The following is a 15,106-nucleotide window of genomic DNA, read 5'->3' as shown; positions in this document are numbered from 1 at the left end:
GGGCTGTCAGCTTTGTACAGCTGGAAAATGGGCTGAGCCCCCGCAGAATTATGGGGCAGGGCGACTTCCGCCCCATTGCCGACGAGGCACCGGCTGGGGGGCATGCACGCGTGTCGGGACTCCCACACACCATCCACGCACTTCACAGGCTCCCTTGCCACAGAACCCGAGCTGTACCTAGCACTCAGCCTTGCTGAACACCTCCCCGATGCCCCACTCTCATCGGGCTAGGCGCAGGGAGGAAGCGACCTCAAGGCTCCTTAGGCATTCAGAACCGGCGACAGGCATGGCTAAGCAAGTCGGCGAAATCTCGCGCTATAGTTCCCCGGGCTGAATTTCGTCGAAACTCGGCGGAAACTCAGCCGAAACTCGAATGAAACTGCATCTGCGGACTGCCCAGACTGGTCTCCCATGCAAAAAGGAAACCCCCATCCCGGTCTGTTCTTTGGGCTGCGGACCCCACCGATTCCAAAATTAAAGAAACCCTACGCTCGATGATGTGGTGTCAGCAGGCGAGCGCTCCAACTATTCGAGACGCCCTGCTGTGGGCGAACGAGGAAGACGACCCCACGTCCATTCAACCGATAATTGATGCCCTGTGTCAGCAGGGATGGGAGGTTGATAAGCAAAAGGCTGGCAGGCTCTTCTGTTCGCTGGACCCCTTCTCGTCGGCGTACGCGTCGCTCAATGATCGGCAGCGGACTGTGCTGAAGCTGGCCATTCAAGGTGCGGTATTCTCCTGCGTGGCGAGGCGATCGCGGCCATGCTCCAAAAATGGCACCCAAGATGCTGCGGTCTCACTGCGAATTCCTGGCCAACGCTCACTGGCAAAAGACCGGCGCAGAAATGGATGTCGACGCGCTTGAGAAGAACTCACCCCTGCGCCTGGAGCTGGGGCGGGGTTCAGTGCCTGAGGCGTGCAACGGCGCACACTTTGGGACCATTTGGGACCAGTCCAGAGACTGCCGCAACTTTGAGACGTGCCGTTGTGCCCAACCAGCGTGGTTTGGGTCTAGGAGGAGAGGGTCTGCGGTGTCGTAAGGCGCCCGTCCGGGGGTGCATTTCCCCAGCCAAACCCGCACGCTCGGAGGGCTCTGGGAGTCGCCCGGGGCAAATCCTACCGCACGATTTATCATAGACGCCGCATTTTTGTAGGTACATATTGAACAGCATCAATGGCCAATATCGCTCGACAGAGGACTAAAACACGTTGGTCGGGGCTCAAGTCGCGAAATTGACCGAAGCATAGGCGGTGTTTGGGCCTAGCCCAAGTGCCGCCAACGTAGATTCATCCATAGAGTAAATCCTGACAGCGTTGGGCGAACTCTGTTCGGTCCTGGCGACCGCGACATTTAGCATTCGACTTCGGCTCTCGCTCGAATTTATGCCCCGGGACCATTCAGGGACCATTATATATGTCACATGATGCCATTTTAGTGATCAAGGGGCTTGGACTCACGCAGTCCCTAGGGACTTCCCCGAGTGGCACCCGGGTGACCAAGACGACATTGGCAGCGTAGTGCACGCGCATTTCGCGTTTCTGCGCGTCGCATTTACACACTCTGACGTGCGACTTATGTGTCCCCCGACCGCTCCATGCAGCCTCGGCGGCTGGTCTTGGCGTGGGGAGCACTGGTGAGTTTGAAGTGGCCTAGGGACTGGCTCAGGGCCTCAGCATCAGAGCTACCGCAAAGAGCGCGGATGAGGTAGCTTGCAATCGTGGGCACACCTGTCCGAGTCCCAAAGGCGACCAGTTGCCCTTCCGACCAATGAATATCTTCAAAGCGGGTTGGGAGGGGGGAGCGGGAATCGCACGGGGGAAGGCCGGGAAGGGGGAAAGTGTCGCCTGAGTGTCAACTTGTGCCAAATATGTTTACAACAAAAGCTTAGCCCAGCTACGACCGCAAAACCGGGTCACCACGCAAGGGGTAGTCCCGACAGCGAACAGTCGCCTTAGGCACCGCCCGAGCACGGAGTCACACGTCGCACCGTCTGCTGTCCCCTTTGCTTGAGGCTAGCAGGGGCGTTATGCATACCGCGTGAAACCGCCCTGCCAGCGTTGTGCTCAACTTACAGGTCCTCACCTACATGTGCCCCCCGGCCGTTTCCAAGTCGTGCAGGCGCGGTGGCGGCGGCAGGCCCCGGCCAAGGGAGCACGGCAGCTGGCGGTGAGTTGTTAGTTGGTTGTTGGTTGCTCTGATCGGCACTGATCGGGACGGGTTAGGGGCCTCAGCCGTTGGATTTCCGACATGGAGAGCTGGGTGATTCCTCAAGCTCCCTGCATTGCAGGGCTTCTAGACCTGTTGGGCATGGGAACAGGGTTGTTTTTCAGGGGGAGCTTAGTAGGTTGGGGATGGCCTTTGTCGGGGGAGCGGAGGCCGTTGCCGGGGGTGCAGGCCTCTATAGCGGAAGGGCAGCAGCGAGGCCGTCGCACGGTGGGGCGGATGGGTCGTTGCTGGGGGCTGCGGGGTGCGCTTGTTGCGCCCACTCGTGTTGGGTGCGTGCTGGGAGCTGTGAGGGGCAGCGGCAAGGGGCGGCTGGCGGGTGGCGGGCCTGCCTTGTGGCCCCAGCAACCGCCCACCACCCGCCCCAGGGGAGCTCGCATAAAGCGCGCCAGCTGTAGGCAGGTTGGGGTGGGTGGGCGGGGCGCTCGCTCGGGCATGGCACGGTGGGTGCATGGGCTGCGGGCGCGGGCCTGGGCCCCGGCGCCTATGCTGTTCTGCAAGCCAGCTGGAAGTTGTTCCGTCCGTCCCTTTCTGCTGCTGCTCTGCACCCGTTCGTTCCCGCGTTGGTTGCGTTAATAAGATCCTGCACGCATTGCAACTCAGTGATTGCAACTGGGCGACAGCCGTGCTTACTGACAAGCCCAGCTGCCAAGTTGGTTGGATCACGTGGTGCTAGCGAGGTGGGGCTATGGGCTTGGCGAGAGTCGAAGAGAGTGTGAGTGGACTGGCGTGCACGGCTTACCCTTGCCGTGCCCCCCCCCCCCACAGTGACGCTGGCGGACCTTCACAGGAAGGTCAGCAAGATGGAGTCAGTTCTTCAGCAGCACTTGCCGTTCCTACTTTCAAAGGTGCTCGTGTGGCGTGACGGCTCAACTGCAACGCACAGCAATTCGGAGAAAGACCGCAAGACATCTGCGCTGAAGTCCGAGCTGCAGAGTGCGGGGGTGAAGGGCTGCCAGCTGCTGGGGGAAGGCATCCCCCCAAACTGCGTCAGCCTTGCGCACCTGTGCAAGCTGTCTTGGGCGGATGGGCTGGGCTTGTCTAAGGAGGACGTCTCATCACCGCGCAACGCGCTGCTGCTGTCCAAGGTACAGACGACACTCGCGCTTGCGTTGTCCTCATCCTACATGACTGCAAGCGCTGTAGTTCGGGCATGGGCACGTGCGTATGGCATGCAGACGCGGTTCTCTTGGCCTTGACGCAGTATGCCATCTAGCCTGTGGCGGCTAGCACTGCCTGTGTTCTTGCAGCAGTAGTGTGACCCGCCGCATCACGTGTTTCCCTGCAGCCCATCGAGCGCGCCTACAGCAACTCGGCTGTTTGCTTCTACGAGGACCCGGCGGACAAGAAGCTCAAGCTACACATCCTGTGGGACGAGCTCAAGTCGCAGAAGCTCTCCGACTGCCAGTGGCTGGGAGGGCCCAACGGCAACGGCTATGCTGAGTTGACCAATGCGTTCGGCGACACGACATACGGCGACCTGGAGGCGCGGCCCCTACAATACTACAGCAGCACGGTGGTCCCCTTTCGCCGCGTGCTCAGCGCCCATGCGCAGCTGAGCCTCGACCGGGCGCAGCGGGATGGCAAGATGGCTGAGAGCTGGACCTTCCAGGACTATCGCTCCATAGAGAACGTCCTCACCTGGCTTCAAAATGCAGAGCTGCAGGAGCCGCCCATCGCAAACAGCGTGTCGGACTCGTCGGAGGTCATGAGCATGGGCAGTGCTTCCGCTGCACTGTAGGCATTGTCGTAGGAGCTTGCCATGCTCTTGCCGCAGTAGCAGCCGAGCTGGGTGGCAATTCTGGCAAACTCTCCGTGCAGCACAGCCTGCCTCATGGCGCGGTGCTTGCTGGCCGCCATGCAGGATGTGGCAGGAGGCTGCTGGCTGGCAGCGGCGGCGTGCAGCCGCCAGCAGCGACTGCTGCGCACAGAGCTGTACGACTAGGCTGTGGCGGCGGGGCGGTAGCTGCCGCCGCGCGCGGAACCGCGTGGCAGCGCTGCTGGTGGTGCTTGGTGCGCGGGCCTGGTGGTAGGGTGGCTAGGCACCGCCGGGGGTGGAGTCGTGGTTGCTGGCACCAAGGCCGTGCGGCGCCTGCGCCTGTAAGGGCTGCAGGCGACTGGTATGTTTGTTGCTGGCGGGGTGGAGCAGGGGAGCCGCGGTGATGAGGCCGTGGTGTGGTGTCGCGCGAACATCCTTGCGATACGGATGGGTTCGGTGTGTCGCTGGTTGGCATGTGTTCCAGCGGACTAGATTTTGGCATCAAAGACCTGAAAGGTCAACACGATTAGGAGGCCCTCCTCCGGATTCCGGTGGCGGCGGCGGCGGGTGCGGCGGTGGCGCAGTCGGGCGGCCGTGCTGCCGGCGACGGGCTGCCTGCTGGCGCTGCGCAGCCGCAGGCTCCCCGCCCTGTCGGTTCCGCCGGGCGGGTGTTACGTGAGCGCATCCGGCACGGACACCGGTAAGTGTTTCTGGCCGTGACTCCTGGCCGCGACGGCTTCATCTATCTAGCTGCAGGTGCTGTCTGCTCACACACACGCACACTGGGATATAAGCCATAGCAGGAGATATCGGGATGCGTGCTAGCTAGGATGCGGCCGTGCGTGGCATCATCAAACTTGACAGGTGGCTTGGCTGAGAGCCGTTGGGGATGCCGGTACCCACCAGGGGAGACCACAGGCTGCTAGCTGCCGGTGGTGCGCACTCAACGCCGCTCGTGCGTCTGCATGTGCGCTGCAGGGTCTTTGCGGGCTTCGGCCCCTGGCACGCAATTGCGATCCCAACAACAGCGCGCGACGACAGCTATTGGCCCGTCACCGAGCGGCCGGGGCTGTATGAGTGGTCTGTGCAGCCGCCAGCCCAGCAAGACAGGATTGTCTTTTACATAGGCAAAGCAGGTACGGTGTGTAGCAGGTGGCAGCGTGCGTGACCTGTGCATGCACTACTACCGGCTATTCGGCATGTCATCACCCCTACATAGCCCTTCCGTGCCCTCACCATTTTGGCTGCATGGACTTGCTGCCCCTGCTGTTTGCAATCGCGCAGACGGTGAGAGGGGCCTGGGGCAGCGCCTGCAGAAGTACAGGTCGCGCGGCCTGCTCGGTCCAGCGGAGACGCTGACTCAGGTCCTGGAGGGCAAAATGACCGGCACAGAGCTGCGCAAGGCCAGGATGTGGGTGGAGCTGCAGGCTCGCGGGTTCCAGTTCTTCGTCCGGTGCGTTCAGGAGAAGGGGAGGGCTTCAAGGGGTGCGTCAGAGCACGTATGTGGCTGCGGTGCGGGTTCGTACACTGGGTACCGTACGCCGCGGCACCTTCCAGGCATTTGCTGTGTAGCTACCGTCACGTGCCCAGCTGCCCGGCTGGCTCGGCTGCCCACCCGTACACGTGTGTTTCTGCGCCACGTATGCACATGGCCCACAGCTGCTGGGAGTTCAAGGCGGCGGCGGCTGGGGCGGCGGCTGGGGCGGCGGCTGGGGCGGCGGCTGGGGTGGCGGCTGGGGTGGCGGCTGGGGTGGCGGCTGGGGCGGTGGGCGGCGCCGCACACCAGCCGCCGCCGCTGCCGTCTGTGGCCGACGAGGCCGCGCCGCAGGCCCTGCGGGTGGAGCAGGCCGTGGCGACCTCGGCGGCAGCGCTGGAGAGGGCCTTCCTAGGACGCATCGACTACTCCTGCTGTCTGGTGAGTCGCATGGCTGCTGTGGCGGCTGGGCCCGAGCTTGTGCTTGATTGGGCGAGGTCGTGTAGCACCCGGGTAGCACCCACAGCCGCGCCCTTGCTTGCACGTGACCCCTCCGCCCCGCCCCGTCGCGCCGGCACTGGCTACTGCACTGCAGAAGTCCAACGGCAGCTACCGGGAGCTGGTGCTGCCGCCGACCTTTGTGCAGGGCGTCGGCGTGCGGTCCCGCGTGGAGGACTGGCCGCTGGATCCCAGCCGCGCAGCTGCTCTAAATGCCCTGCAGCAGCTGCAGCAGGCGCAGCAGCAGGCGCTGCAGCCCTCAGGGCCGGGCGCACGAGGCCCGCTGCGGGAAATCCAGCATCACACGGCGGTGGGGGCGGCGGGAGCGGCGGCGCGCCCTGCGGTGCTCACGGATAAGCGGGTGCCGCCAGAGGAGCTTGCCGCGGCACCACCCGCAGTGCACGCGCCTCAGGCGCAGGCGACGCCGCCCCAGGCAACGCTGCCGGGAGCACGCGCACGCGCGGCAGCACCAGCAGCAGCAATGCAGGTGCCGCCGGCGGGCCAGCCACGCGCAACGCAACAGTTGCACGCTGGGGCGCAGTGGCTCGCGCCGCTGCAGGAGAGGCTGCTGGCGAAGCGGACCGTGGTGGGATTCGTCGACCTGACCGGTCCGCTGGAATTCGTCGACCTGACCCTCGATGACGACTGAGCTGTCTATTACCGGCGGCGTGGGCAGGTGCGGTACTTCGGCGACATGTTGGCTCTGTGCCGTGGGGCGTGAAGTAGTAAGGAGAAGTTGTGACGACGCGGCCGCATGTGGGGTGTCATGGTTGAGGCTCCAGCTGTCAGCAGCTGTAAAGCCGCAGGATGAGGGAGAGCCGTATACGGTATGCGAATGGAGATGCGGTATGCGTGCACTTTTGCGTGCACTTTTGCGCACAGGCAGCTAGCGGTCTTGAATGGCGGGTCCTTGACTGACATGATACACGTTTGCAATCCATGTGTTGCGGATGCTGTAGCGCGCAGGTGTCCGCGGTAAATTAGGTGGGGCGGCAATGGATTACTGTACGGTATCATAGCAGACGACTAGGGAGGTGCCGCTTGGGTGGTGCTGCAGCGGATGCACAGTCCGCACGGCCGAGACTGGTAGGTGGTCAGGAGTCGGCGGCGGGGTAAGCAGGGTGTATGGTGCAACAGCCGAGGGAATGCGAGGCGCTACAGGGGTTGCAGGTGGAGGCACTGCTAAGGCAATCACTGCGTAGAGGGCTGGGAGAGGCGCCCCCGAGGGTGCACGCGCGCCGGAACATGCAACGTCGTTTACCCGGCTAGGTCATAGGCTCATAGCACTAGGCGTCCAGGCATTCATTAGCACCTGGCACAACCCTAATGCAGGGATGAGTGCAGTCGTGCACGGGTTGAGGCCTGAGCATATGCACGGGCTGAGCATGTACGGACTTGCTGTCCCCGAGCCATGCTTGATGTTGTGTTACAGTGTTGAGGATCAGTCTACTCAGTCTAGGATTGGTCTACGCGTCCTGCACTGCTGCCTGAATCCTGATTCGCACGCACAGTTGCAATGGCTCTCCTTTGCCTTCCTCAATTCCTTCAGGGTATGGTCTCAGATGACACACGCCCCCCCCCTTCCTTCCGTTGGGCTCGGGCACATATACGCCCCCTCCAACTTATCCCAGTGCGCAGTGCTGTAAATGCAGCTAGTGGTTCTGTAACATGCATACGGTCATAAGTCGTGAACGCTGCGCTCCTTCCTATGCTTTCATCATCAGAGCTTTTCAACCAACATCACATGTACGCAACTCTTATCTTCGTCAGCCCACCAGTACAAGCACTGAAACGCAAAGGTTGCCATTCTACCCCATCACCACAGCACAGCGCTCGCCACGCATCACATTACAACCTTGATACGGTAACGCACCTCTAACCCTCACCAGCCCTCGTCCACAACCCTACACCGGCACACGCACCACCAACCCCCTCCTCGCTCACGCCGTGCTGAGCTCGAACCACTGCCGCAGCAGGTCCGCCAGCGTGGCGGGCAGCGCTGCAATGTCCTTGAGCACGATGTAGTAGGGGAAGGGGAAGCTGTCCAGGTACTTGGTGAACACGGGCTTGCCGCCGGGGCCGAAGCTGACGCTCTGCATGTCCAACAGACTGTTGCCTGGCGTGTCAAGCACGATGAAGGCCAGGCACACGCCGCGCTTGGCCGCGGCCTCGCGCACGGCGGCGTGCAGGGACTCCTTCTCGTGGAAGCGGCCGTCAGCCAGGATGAGCACCAGCTGGGCCAGGTCCTGCGTGCCGGCGCCGATGCCGCCGGCGCCGCTGGAGTGGCGGGCGGAGGCGAGGATGTGGTCCAGGCTGGCCATCAGTTGCAGCATGGGTCGGTCGGCGATGGTGTTGTCCTGCGCGCGGGAGGGTGGGGGCGTGGGAGGGCGGGATGCGTGGGGATTAGGCGGGTTCTGGGGGTAGTATGTGGCGGTGGGGGGTGGTGGTGGTGGTGGTGGTGGGGTATGGCGTTACGGAGGCCGCCGCGTACGGCAGTGGGCCGTACATGGCAGGCTGCAAGGCGCAGACACGGCTGCGGGTTTCTGATTCAGGGCTCCTGAGCCTCGTACCTGGCGGAACGTGAGGCGCGCCGCCAGCGAGGGGCCCACGCTGTCGCCAAAGGGCGCGTCCAGCGGCTGCAGCGGCACCACACCCTCGCCGCCGCCGAACTTGAGCACCCCCACCTGGCCCACCTCGAGCCTGTCAGGCGCGGCAGACACACGGAAGGTCAAGCCGGCGCTCGCCAAGTTGCATTGCATTGCCAAGTTGCAGCGGCATAGCTCGACAAAACAACACAGCCACTGGCTGGCACCTGCCCCCAGGCCCCAGCCACTCCCTGCTGTCCACCAGCCGCCTTTCCACAACGCCCGCGCCCGCCCCCCTCTCCCCCAACCCCGCACTCCCGCCCCGCCCCCCGATCCCCCAACTCCGCTCTCCCGCCCCACCTGCTCATGGCCTTGCAGATGAGCGCCAGCGCCTCCAGCGCGAAGCCGCCGCAGCCGTTCTCCGCCATGGAGCGCGAGTCGTCGCACGCCAGCAGCACCTGGTAGCGCCGCTTGTCGGGCCGGTTGCGGCGCAGCCAGATCTTGTCGCGCCGGAAGTGGCTGGCGATGTAGCCGATCACCTGATGGGGAAGAGCGAGGGGTGGGGGGGTGGGGGGGGGGTTACATTCATAATTAGTTAAGGAAGTGGTAGACGGTAGACCATCTTGCGAAACATCAAGCAAGGGGGGGCGAGCAGCCGGGGAAGAAGGCGAGGTGTGAGTGCCAGACAGATGGAGTAAGAGACGCATGCAAGTAACAGAGAGAACGGGCAAGCAGCAGGTGCAACGCAGGCACACAGGCACGCAGCCACACATACAGCGCGCACACACACACACACACACACAGCCACGCGCGCACCCACCTTCTTCATGTTGATGCGCTTGCCAGTGCGGTAGTCGCCGGCCAGCTTGCTCGCCAGCGTGGGCTCCAGGATCAGCCGCAGCTGCTCCGTCAGCTCGCCCGCCAGCCCGCCCACCAGCGCCTCGCAGCGCGCCCACACCTCCGACCCGTACGCCAGGTCCGCCGCCTCCAGGCCGCCGCCGGCCGCGCCCGCCGCCGCCGCGCCCGCCTTCAGCCGTTCGTCCAGTTGCGCCCGCAGCGCCTCCACCTGCTCCGGCGTCAGGCCCTTGGGGCCGGGCTTCTCCAGGTCCCGGGCGGCCTCCGCCGCCGCCTTGGCGGCCGCGTCGCGGTCCTCAATGTCGTCCTTCAGACTGGCGTTCGCTAGCTTGGCAACCACGCGGCTCGGCTCCGCCTCGGCGTCGGCGTCGCCGCCTTGCTCGCGCTCCGCCTCCGTGCCAAACAGCTCGTCCATGCCGGGCCGCTTCTCGCCCTCCGCCTCGCCCTCGCCGTCCTTGCCCTCGCCATCCTTGCCGCCCTCCGCCTCGCCGCCCTTCACGCCCTCCGCCGCCAGCTGCGGCCGCTTCTGCTTCCCGCCCCAGGTGCGCGGCATCTGGCCCGCCGCCACCGCGGCGCGGCTGGCGCCGTCCTCATCGCCTTCGCCGCCCTCGCCGTCCTCCTCGCCACCGGCCGGTGCGTCCTCCTCCATTGCGGTGGGCCCCTCCTCCGCCGCCTCGCGCGCCGCCGCCTCCGCCTCGTCCTGCCGCTGCTGCTGCAGCGCCGCCTGGTCCATGTCCGGCGCCTGCTGAGCCGCCTGCTCGTCCGTCGCCGACGCCAGCGCCTGCGTGTCACCGGCGCGGCTGCGCTCCTCCGCCCCCAGGAACTGGAACTCGGCGCCGGCGGGCGGCTCCCCGCCGCCGCCGTTCTCCTCCTCCTCCTCCGCATCCTGCTCGCCACCGAGCCCGGCCTCGTCCTCGGCCTGCGGCTGCGTTGCGGCCTCATGCTGCACAGCCAGGTTGGCGCGCCACTTCTCCAGCGCGTCGCCCAGGTTGCGCAGCGGGTTGGGCTCCTGCTGCTGCTGCTTGCCGCGGCGCTGCGGCTGCTGCTGCGCCGAGTCGCGGTCGCCGCCGGTGATGGGCGCCGGCGCGCCCTTGGCAGCCTCCGAGGCGAGGCCCGCGTCCGCCTGCTTAGCGCTGGGTGCGGTGTCGGGTGCGGCGTTGGGGTCCTGCTCGGGCTGCTGCGGCTGCTGCTGCTTCTGGCGGCCGGCCGCCTCGCCGGCCTGCTGCTGCGACTTGTCCTTCTGCTCCTCCGGCGCGCCGTGCGCCGCGCCCTTGGCGTCCTCCGGCGCCTCGGTGGGCGCGCCCGAGGCAATGCCGCGGGGCCCGGCCTGCTGCTGCGCCGCGCCCTGCTGCTCCTCGCCGCCGGCCGCCTCCTCCTCCGCCAGCTCCTGGCCGTCCACGGCCATGGGCTCGGGCGGCTGCTCCTCCGGCTCCGGCGCCTCCTGCGGCTGGTTGGGGTCCACCTCGCCCACACCGCCCGGGCCCTCCGGGTCCTCCTGCTGCTCAGCCATGTCCTCGTCGCCCTCGCCGCCCTCGCCGCCGGGCTGCTCCTGCTCCTGGCCCTCCTTGCCCTCCTCGCCCTCTGCCTCGCCCTCCTTGCCGGCCGCCTCCTCCTCCTTGCCCTCCTGCGCCTGCTGCTCCTGCTCCTGGTCCTTGCCCTCCTTGCCGGCCGCCTCCTCCTCGCCGCCGCCCTCCTGCTCCTGCTCCGGCTGCTGCGGCTCGTCCTGCTCGCCTCCGTCCAGGTTCAGGTCCTCAGGCAGCTCCAGCTCCTCCTCAGCAGCCTGGCAGGTACACAGTAAGACAACTTTAACGACAAGCACCGAAACCCAACCCAAGCGGTTAAGCAGGTACAGAGTGCGCATACAATTGGTCAAGCCAAGCGGCACCCCCCCCCCCCACACACACACGACGGGTGGGCGGGGGTGGGTTCCCTGGGTTGGCTTGCTTTGGGTGTTGGAATGAACTACCACACCCGTACCCACACACACCTGCGGCGCGGCGTGGTTCTTGTCCTCGTACTTGTCGTCCGTGTCGTCGTTGATGGGGCCCTCCTCATCCTCATCCTCGCCGCCGTTCTCGGGCGGCGCCTCCTCGGGGCCCTGCCACGTGTGCACAGCATGCAGTCACGTGCAACCGGGTCGGGCCATGCAACATCAATTTGCACGAGCAAGCGCAAGAGCAAGTGCTGGTGGCGGCCCGACAATGATTGAAGTGCCCTGCCCCGGCCCCGCTAGCACACAGCGCCACACGTCAAATTGCCCGGCGTGAGTGTTCCGTGTCAATACCCGCCACCACCTCTCTCCGCCGGTTGGAGCCGCATCTCACCTTCTTGCCCTGCTCCTTCTTCGGCGCCTCCTTGCCCTGCTGCTCCTGCTGCTGCTCGTCCTCCTCCTGCCCGGCCGCGTACTCCAGGTCTGTCTTGTCCTCCACCTGAATGGGCGCGTTCTTCTCGTACTTCTCCTCCTTCTTCTTGCCCTCCTGGTCCTCGGGCTTGTCGCCGTCCTCATCGTTCCACAGCTTCTCGTCAACCACCTGGGGCGGGGGCCAGGAACAGCAACACAGAAGATCAGGTGCCGGCATCAAGATCACATTTGATAAAGCAGGCTGAGTCACAGCATGTAAGCTTGCACAAGTATCATAGCTACGCAAAACAGCTGTAACTGGTGCCTTGTAGCCACCAGCTGCGGGGCTCAAGGCTTCCCCCCCACTCCCATCCCCAACCCCGCCCCTCCACACAAACGCACCTCGTCATTGTCGCCCACGTCGCCCATCTGCTGGTCAATGCGGTCGTCGTCGCCCTCCTCGTCCTCGCTGTCGCGGTTCTTGTCCTGCTCATCCATGGGCACGTCATGCAGCGCGCCCTCAAAGTCGTCATCCATCTCCACGCCCTTGTCCTCCTCCTCCTGCAGCCCGCCCTTGTCCTTCTCCTCCTTCTCCTCCTCCTCCTTGCCGCGCTGCTGCGCCCCCAGAAGCTGGTCCTGGTCCGTCAGCTTGTCGCTGATGTCCTTGGCGCCCTGCCCGTCGCCCAGGCCCGTGCCCTCGGCCTCTTGGAACTCGCCGGGGCCGTCGCCGCCTGCATGGAGGTTTGGGGTGTTGGGGGAGTTTGGTGAGTTTCGGAGTTAAGAGTTGGTGGCGTGTGCAACGCTTGGACGTGGCCATGTTAGCTGCCTAGGACAGTTGATAGCAAGGTGGGAGCTGCACGCGGCTAGGGGCTACAGGCTGTTTGGATGGGAGCAAGAGCTCGCGGAGCAGAGCAAGCAAAGACGACCTCTTTGCACCCGCAGTTACACAAGCGCAATTTCAGGCGGGACAAGGGCGCTGCAGCAGTCTGCCAGCCACACACTCGGACACTCCCCAGCCACTCCGCACTCACCCTCCACCTCCTTGGTCTCGTCCGGCACGCAGTACCCCTCCTCCACCAGCGTGGCCAGCACCGCGCCGCTGACGAACGCCAGTTTGGCGGTGGTGCGGTGCAGCCCCAGCAGCCGCAGCCCACGCAGCCGCAGCGCCTCCGCCGCCAGGCCCAACATGGAGGCCGTGCCGCGAAGCAACGGCCCGGCGGAGGCAGAGCTGGAGGCGGCCGTGAGCTGGCACAGCGAGGCTGCTGCCGCCGCCGCGAGCTCGCGCGCGCGCGGCAGCTTGAGCGCCGCCTCCAGCTCGTTGGTCGCCGTCACCACCGCCACCGTTCCGGAGGAGCTGGCGGCGGGGGCGGCGGCCGCCGCCGCCTGCGGCTGCGCCCACAGCAGCACGCCACGCACGACCGACTCCAACGCCGCCACCAGCTCCGCCGGCGGCTGCGAAGCATCCGCACCTGCCGCTGCCGCACCTGCGGCGGCAGCAGGCCCCACCGGCGATGGGAGTAGCTCAGCCGACTCCGTCGCCGCCGCGGAGACAGCGGCGTGCAAGTCGCACAGGGCCGGCACCCAGGCAGCACCGGCAGCAGTGCTGTCGTCCGCCGCCGCGCCCTCTGCCGTCGCCGCCGCCAGCTCCCGCTCAAGCCTCGCCAGCGCCTCGCGGTTGGCCGCCGCCACGTCCATGGCCGCCGCCGTCACCCACACCAGCTCGCCGGCGGCGGCGCCATCCGCCGCCGCTGCAACTGTGCCAGGTAGGGCACAGCTGCAGCCCATTAGGGCGCCGTCTAGGCGGCGCTTGCAGCCGCCCACCGCGGCGGCGGCGGCGCGGGCCGCGCCAGCGGCCGCCGCCAGCCGTGCGCCGCCTGCAGGTGCCGGCAGCGCCGCCGTCGACACGCAGGCATCCAGCAGCTGCACCGCCTCCGCCGCCGACAGCGCCAGCGCATCCAGCCGCCGCTTCTGCGCCGCCAGCGCCGCCGCCGCGTCGGCCTGACTCATGCTGCCGCCGGCCGTGCCTGCCGCCTCCTGCATCCACGCCGTCAGCTTCGCGAGCGCCGCGCACGCCGCGCCTGTGTCGCCCAGCAGGTCGCGCTGCCGCCGCGCGACGTACAGCCCGCTCTCCGCCAGCCGCCGCGCCGCCGCCACCTCCGCGATCGACAAATCGCGGTGCGGCGTGGCCGACGCGCGCCACAGCTTCTGCAGCCGCGCAACAGCGCGGTAGTAGTACTCATCTGCGCGGGTCCAGGATGCAGAGGCCGCCGCGTTCGCGGCCGCGTCAGCTGCAGCGGCGGCGGCGCCGCCGCCGCCGCACTGCCACAGCGCCGCCGCCGCCAGGGGCTCGGGGTGCTTGAACCAGGCGGCGACGTCGCGGTCGTGCAGGGGCACGCCGGTCTGGCGGCGCGACAGGCCCTGCGCCTCCAGAGCCTCCAGGAAGTCGGCGAGCGCCTGGCGCTTGCGCATGCGCGCGCCCTTGCTCACGTCCGCACGCAGCTCCTGCGAGCGCACGATGGCGGCGGTGGCGAGCTCGTCTGCGGTCATATCGGGGCCGGCGTCGCCGCCGTCGGCAGCCTCGGCCTCGGCACCATTTGCGGAAGGACCGGGGGTGGCGGGCTTGAAGGAGTCGCCAATGACGCGTGTGAGGCGCGCCGCCAGCTGCGGCAGGCGCGGCAGATAGGAACTGCTGCTGGCGCCCGCGGCGCCGTCGGCACCAGGCACGGTCGGTGCTGCCGAGCCCGCGGCTGTCAACGCGGACGCGAGGGCCTTGTCCTCCGACAGCACCTGAGTAAGCTTGCCAGCGGTGGCGGTCCAGCGCTCAGCGGTGTCATCAGCATCGCCGTCGGCATCCGCACCCTCGGCGCCGCCGGCAGCGGCATCGCCGTCTGCGGGCTTGATGCCGCCCAGCTCAATCGCCTCTGCGGCGGCGGCAGCCTGCGCCGCCGTCTGCTTCCGCTTCCGCCGCTTGGCCGCCAGCGCGGCGGCCGCCGCCTTGGCCTTGGCAATCGCCTTCGCCGCCTCCGCACGCGCCTTCTGCGCCTCCTCGCTGCCGTGGTCCGCCTTCACCGCCGCCGCCGCCGCCGCGCGCGCTACGTCCGCCTCCAGCTCCGTCCGCGCCGCCGCCGCCGCCAGCTCGGCTGTGCCGTCGTCCTCCTCGCCGGCGGCGCGGCGCGCCGCCTGCGCCGCCGCCGCGAACTCTGGCACGCCCATGCCCTTGACCGCCGCCGCCAGTGCGGTGGCGGCGGCGGCGCGCAGCACGTCCTCAGCACGGCGGCTGAGGCGGTGCAGGTAGCGCTGGGCCTTCTCTGTGGAAGCTCGCATGGCGTAGTAGCCGCGGTCGTCCCAGCGGGCCAGCGCCACAAAGTC

The 15,106-nt window shown here is 66.8% G+C and overlaps 3 protein-coding genes across 3 annotated transcripts in view; 2 read left to right on the top strand and 1 right to left on the bottom strand.

Moving 5' to 3' along the window:
• Window positions 1-182: 182 nt before the first annotated feature.
• CHLRE_03g161900v5 (uncharacterized protein) lies at window positions 183-5,288 on the top strand. The gene is made up of 7 exons (XM_043060714.1): window positions 183-726; window positions 1,603-1,635; window positions 2,121-2,168; window positions 2,994-3,313; window positions 3,514-4,684; window positions 4,963-5,120; window positions 5,269-5,288. The coding sequence occupies exons 1-5, from the start codon at window positions 495-497 to the stop codon at window positions 3,964-3,966; spliced, it is 1,086 nt and encodes a 361-aa protein (XP_042925843.1). The 5' UTR covers window positions 183-494; the 3' UTR covers window positions 3,967-4,684; window positions 4,963-5,120; window positions 5,269-5,288.
• A 54-nt stretch (window positions 5,289-5,342) lies between these two features.
• CHLRE_03g161850v5 (uncharacterized protein) lies at window positions 5,343-7,368 on the top strand. Its single transcript, XM_043060713.1, has 3 exons — window positions 5,343-5,437; window positions 5,644-5,899; window positions 6,054-7,368. Exons 1-3 carry the CDS (start codon window positions 5,364-5,366, stop codon window positions 6,603-6,605), a joined length of 882 nt encoding a protein of 293 aa, XP_042925842.1. The 5' UTR covers window positions 5,343-5,363; the 3' UTR covers window positions 6,606-7,368.
• Window positions 7,369-7,370: 2 nt separating this feature from the next.
• Window positions 7,371-15,106, bottom strand: part of CHLRE_03g161800v5 (uncharacterized protein) — a 29,612-nt gene continuing 21,876 nt past the window's right edge. Inside the window, exons 23-30 of the mRNA XM_043060712.1 lie at window positions 12,769-15,106; window positions 12,140-12,468; window positions 11,721-11,927; window positions 11,384-11,494; window positions 9,362-11,176; window positions 8,902-9,080; window positions 8,527-8,656; window positions 7,371-8,313 (exon numbers count right to left, since the gene is read on the bottom strand). Coding sequence (XP_042925841.1) covers window positions 7,897-8,313; window positions 8,527-8,656; window positions 8,902-9,080; window positions 9,362-11,176; window positions 11,384-11,494; window positions 11,721-11,927; window positions 12,140-12,468; window positions 12,769-15,106 — 5,526 coding nt within the window. The 3' untranslated portion in view covers window positions 7,371-7,896. The remainder of the gene's footprint in view (window positions 8,314-8,526; window positions 8,657-8,901; window positions 9,081-9,361; window positions 11,177-11,383; window positions 11,495-11,720; window positions 11,928-12,139; window positions 12,469-12,768) is intronic.

The sequence above is a fragment of the Chlamydomonas reinhardtii genome, chromosome 3, assembly GCF_000002595.2.
Source record: "Chlamydomonas reinhardtii strain CC-503 cw92 mt+ chromosome 3, whole genome shotgun sequence".
Classification (NCBI taxonomy): domain Eukaryota; kingdom Viridiplantae; phylum Chlorophyta; class Chlorophyceae; order Chlamydomonadales; family Chlamydomonadaceae; genus Chlamydomonas; species Chlamydomonas reinhardtii.
The sequence above is the reverse complement of the archived record's forward strand: the minus strand, read 5'-3'. Positions and strand labels throughout refer to the sequence as shown.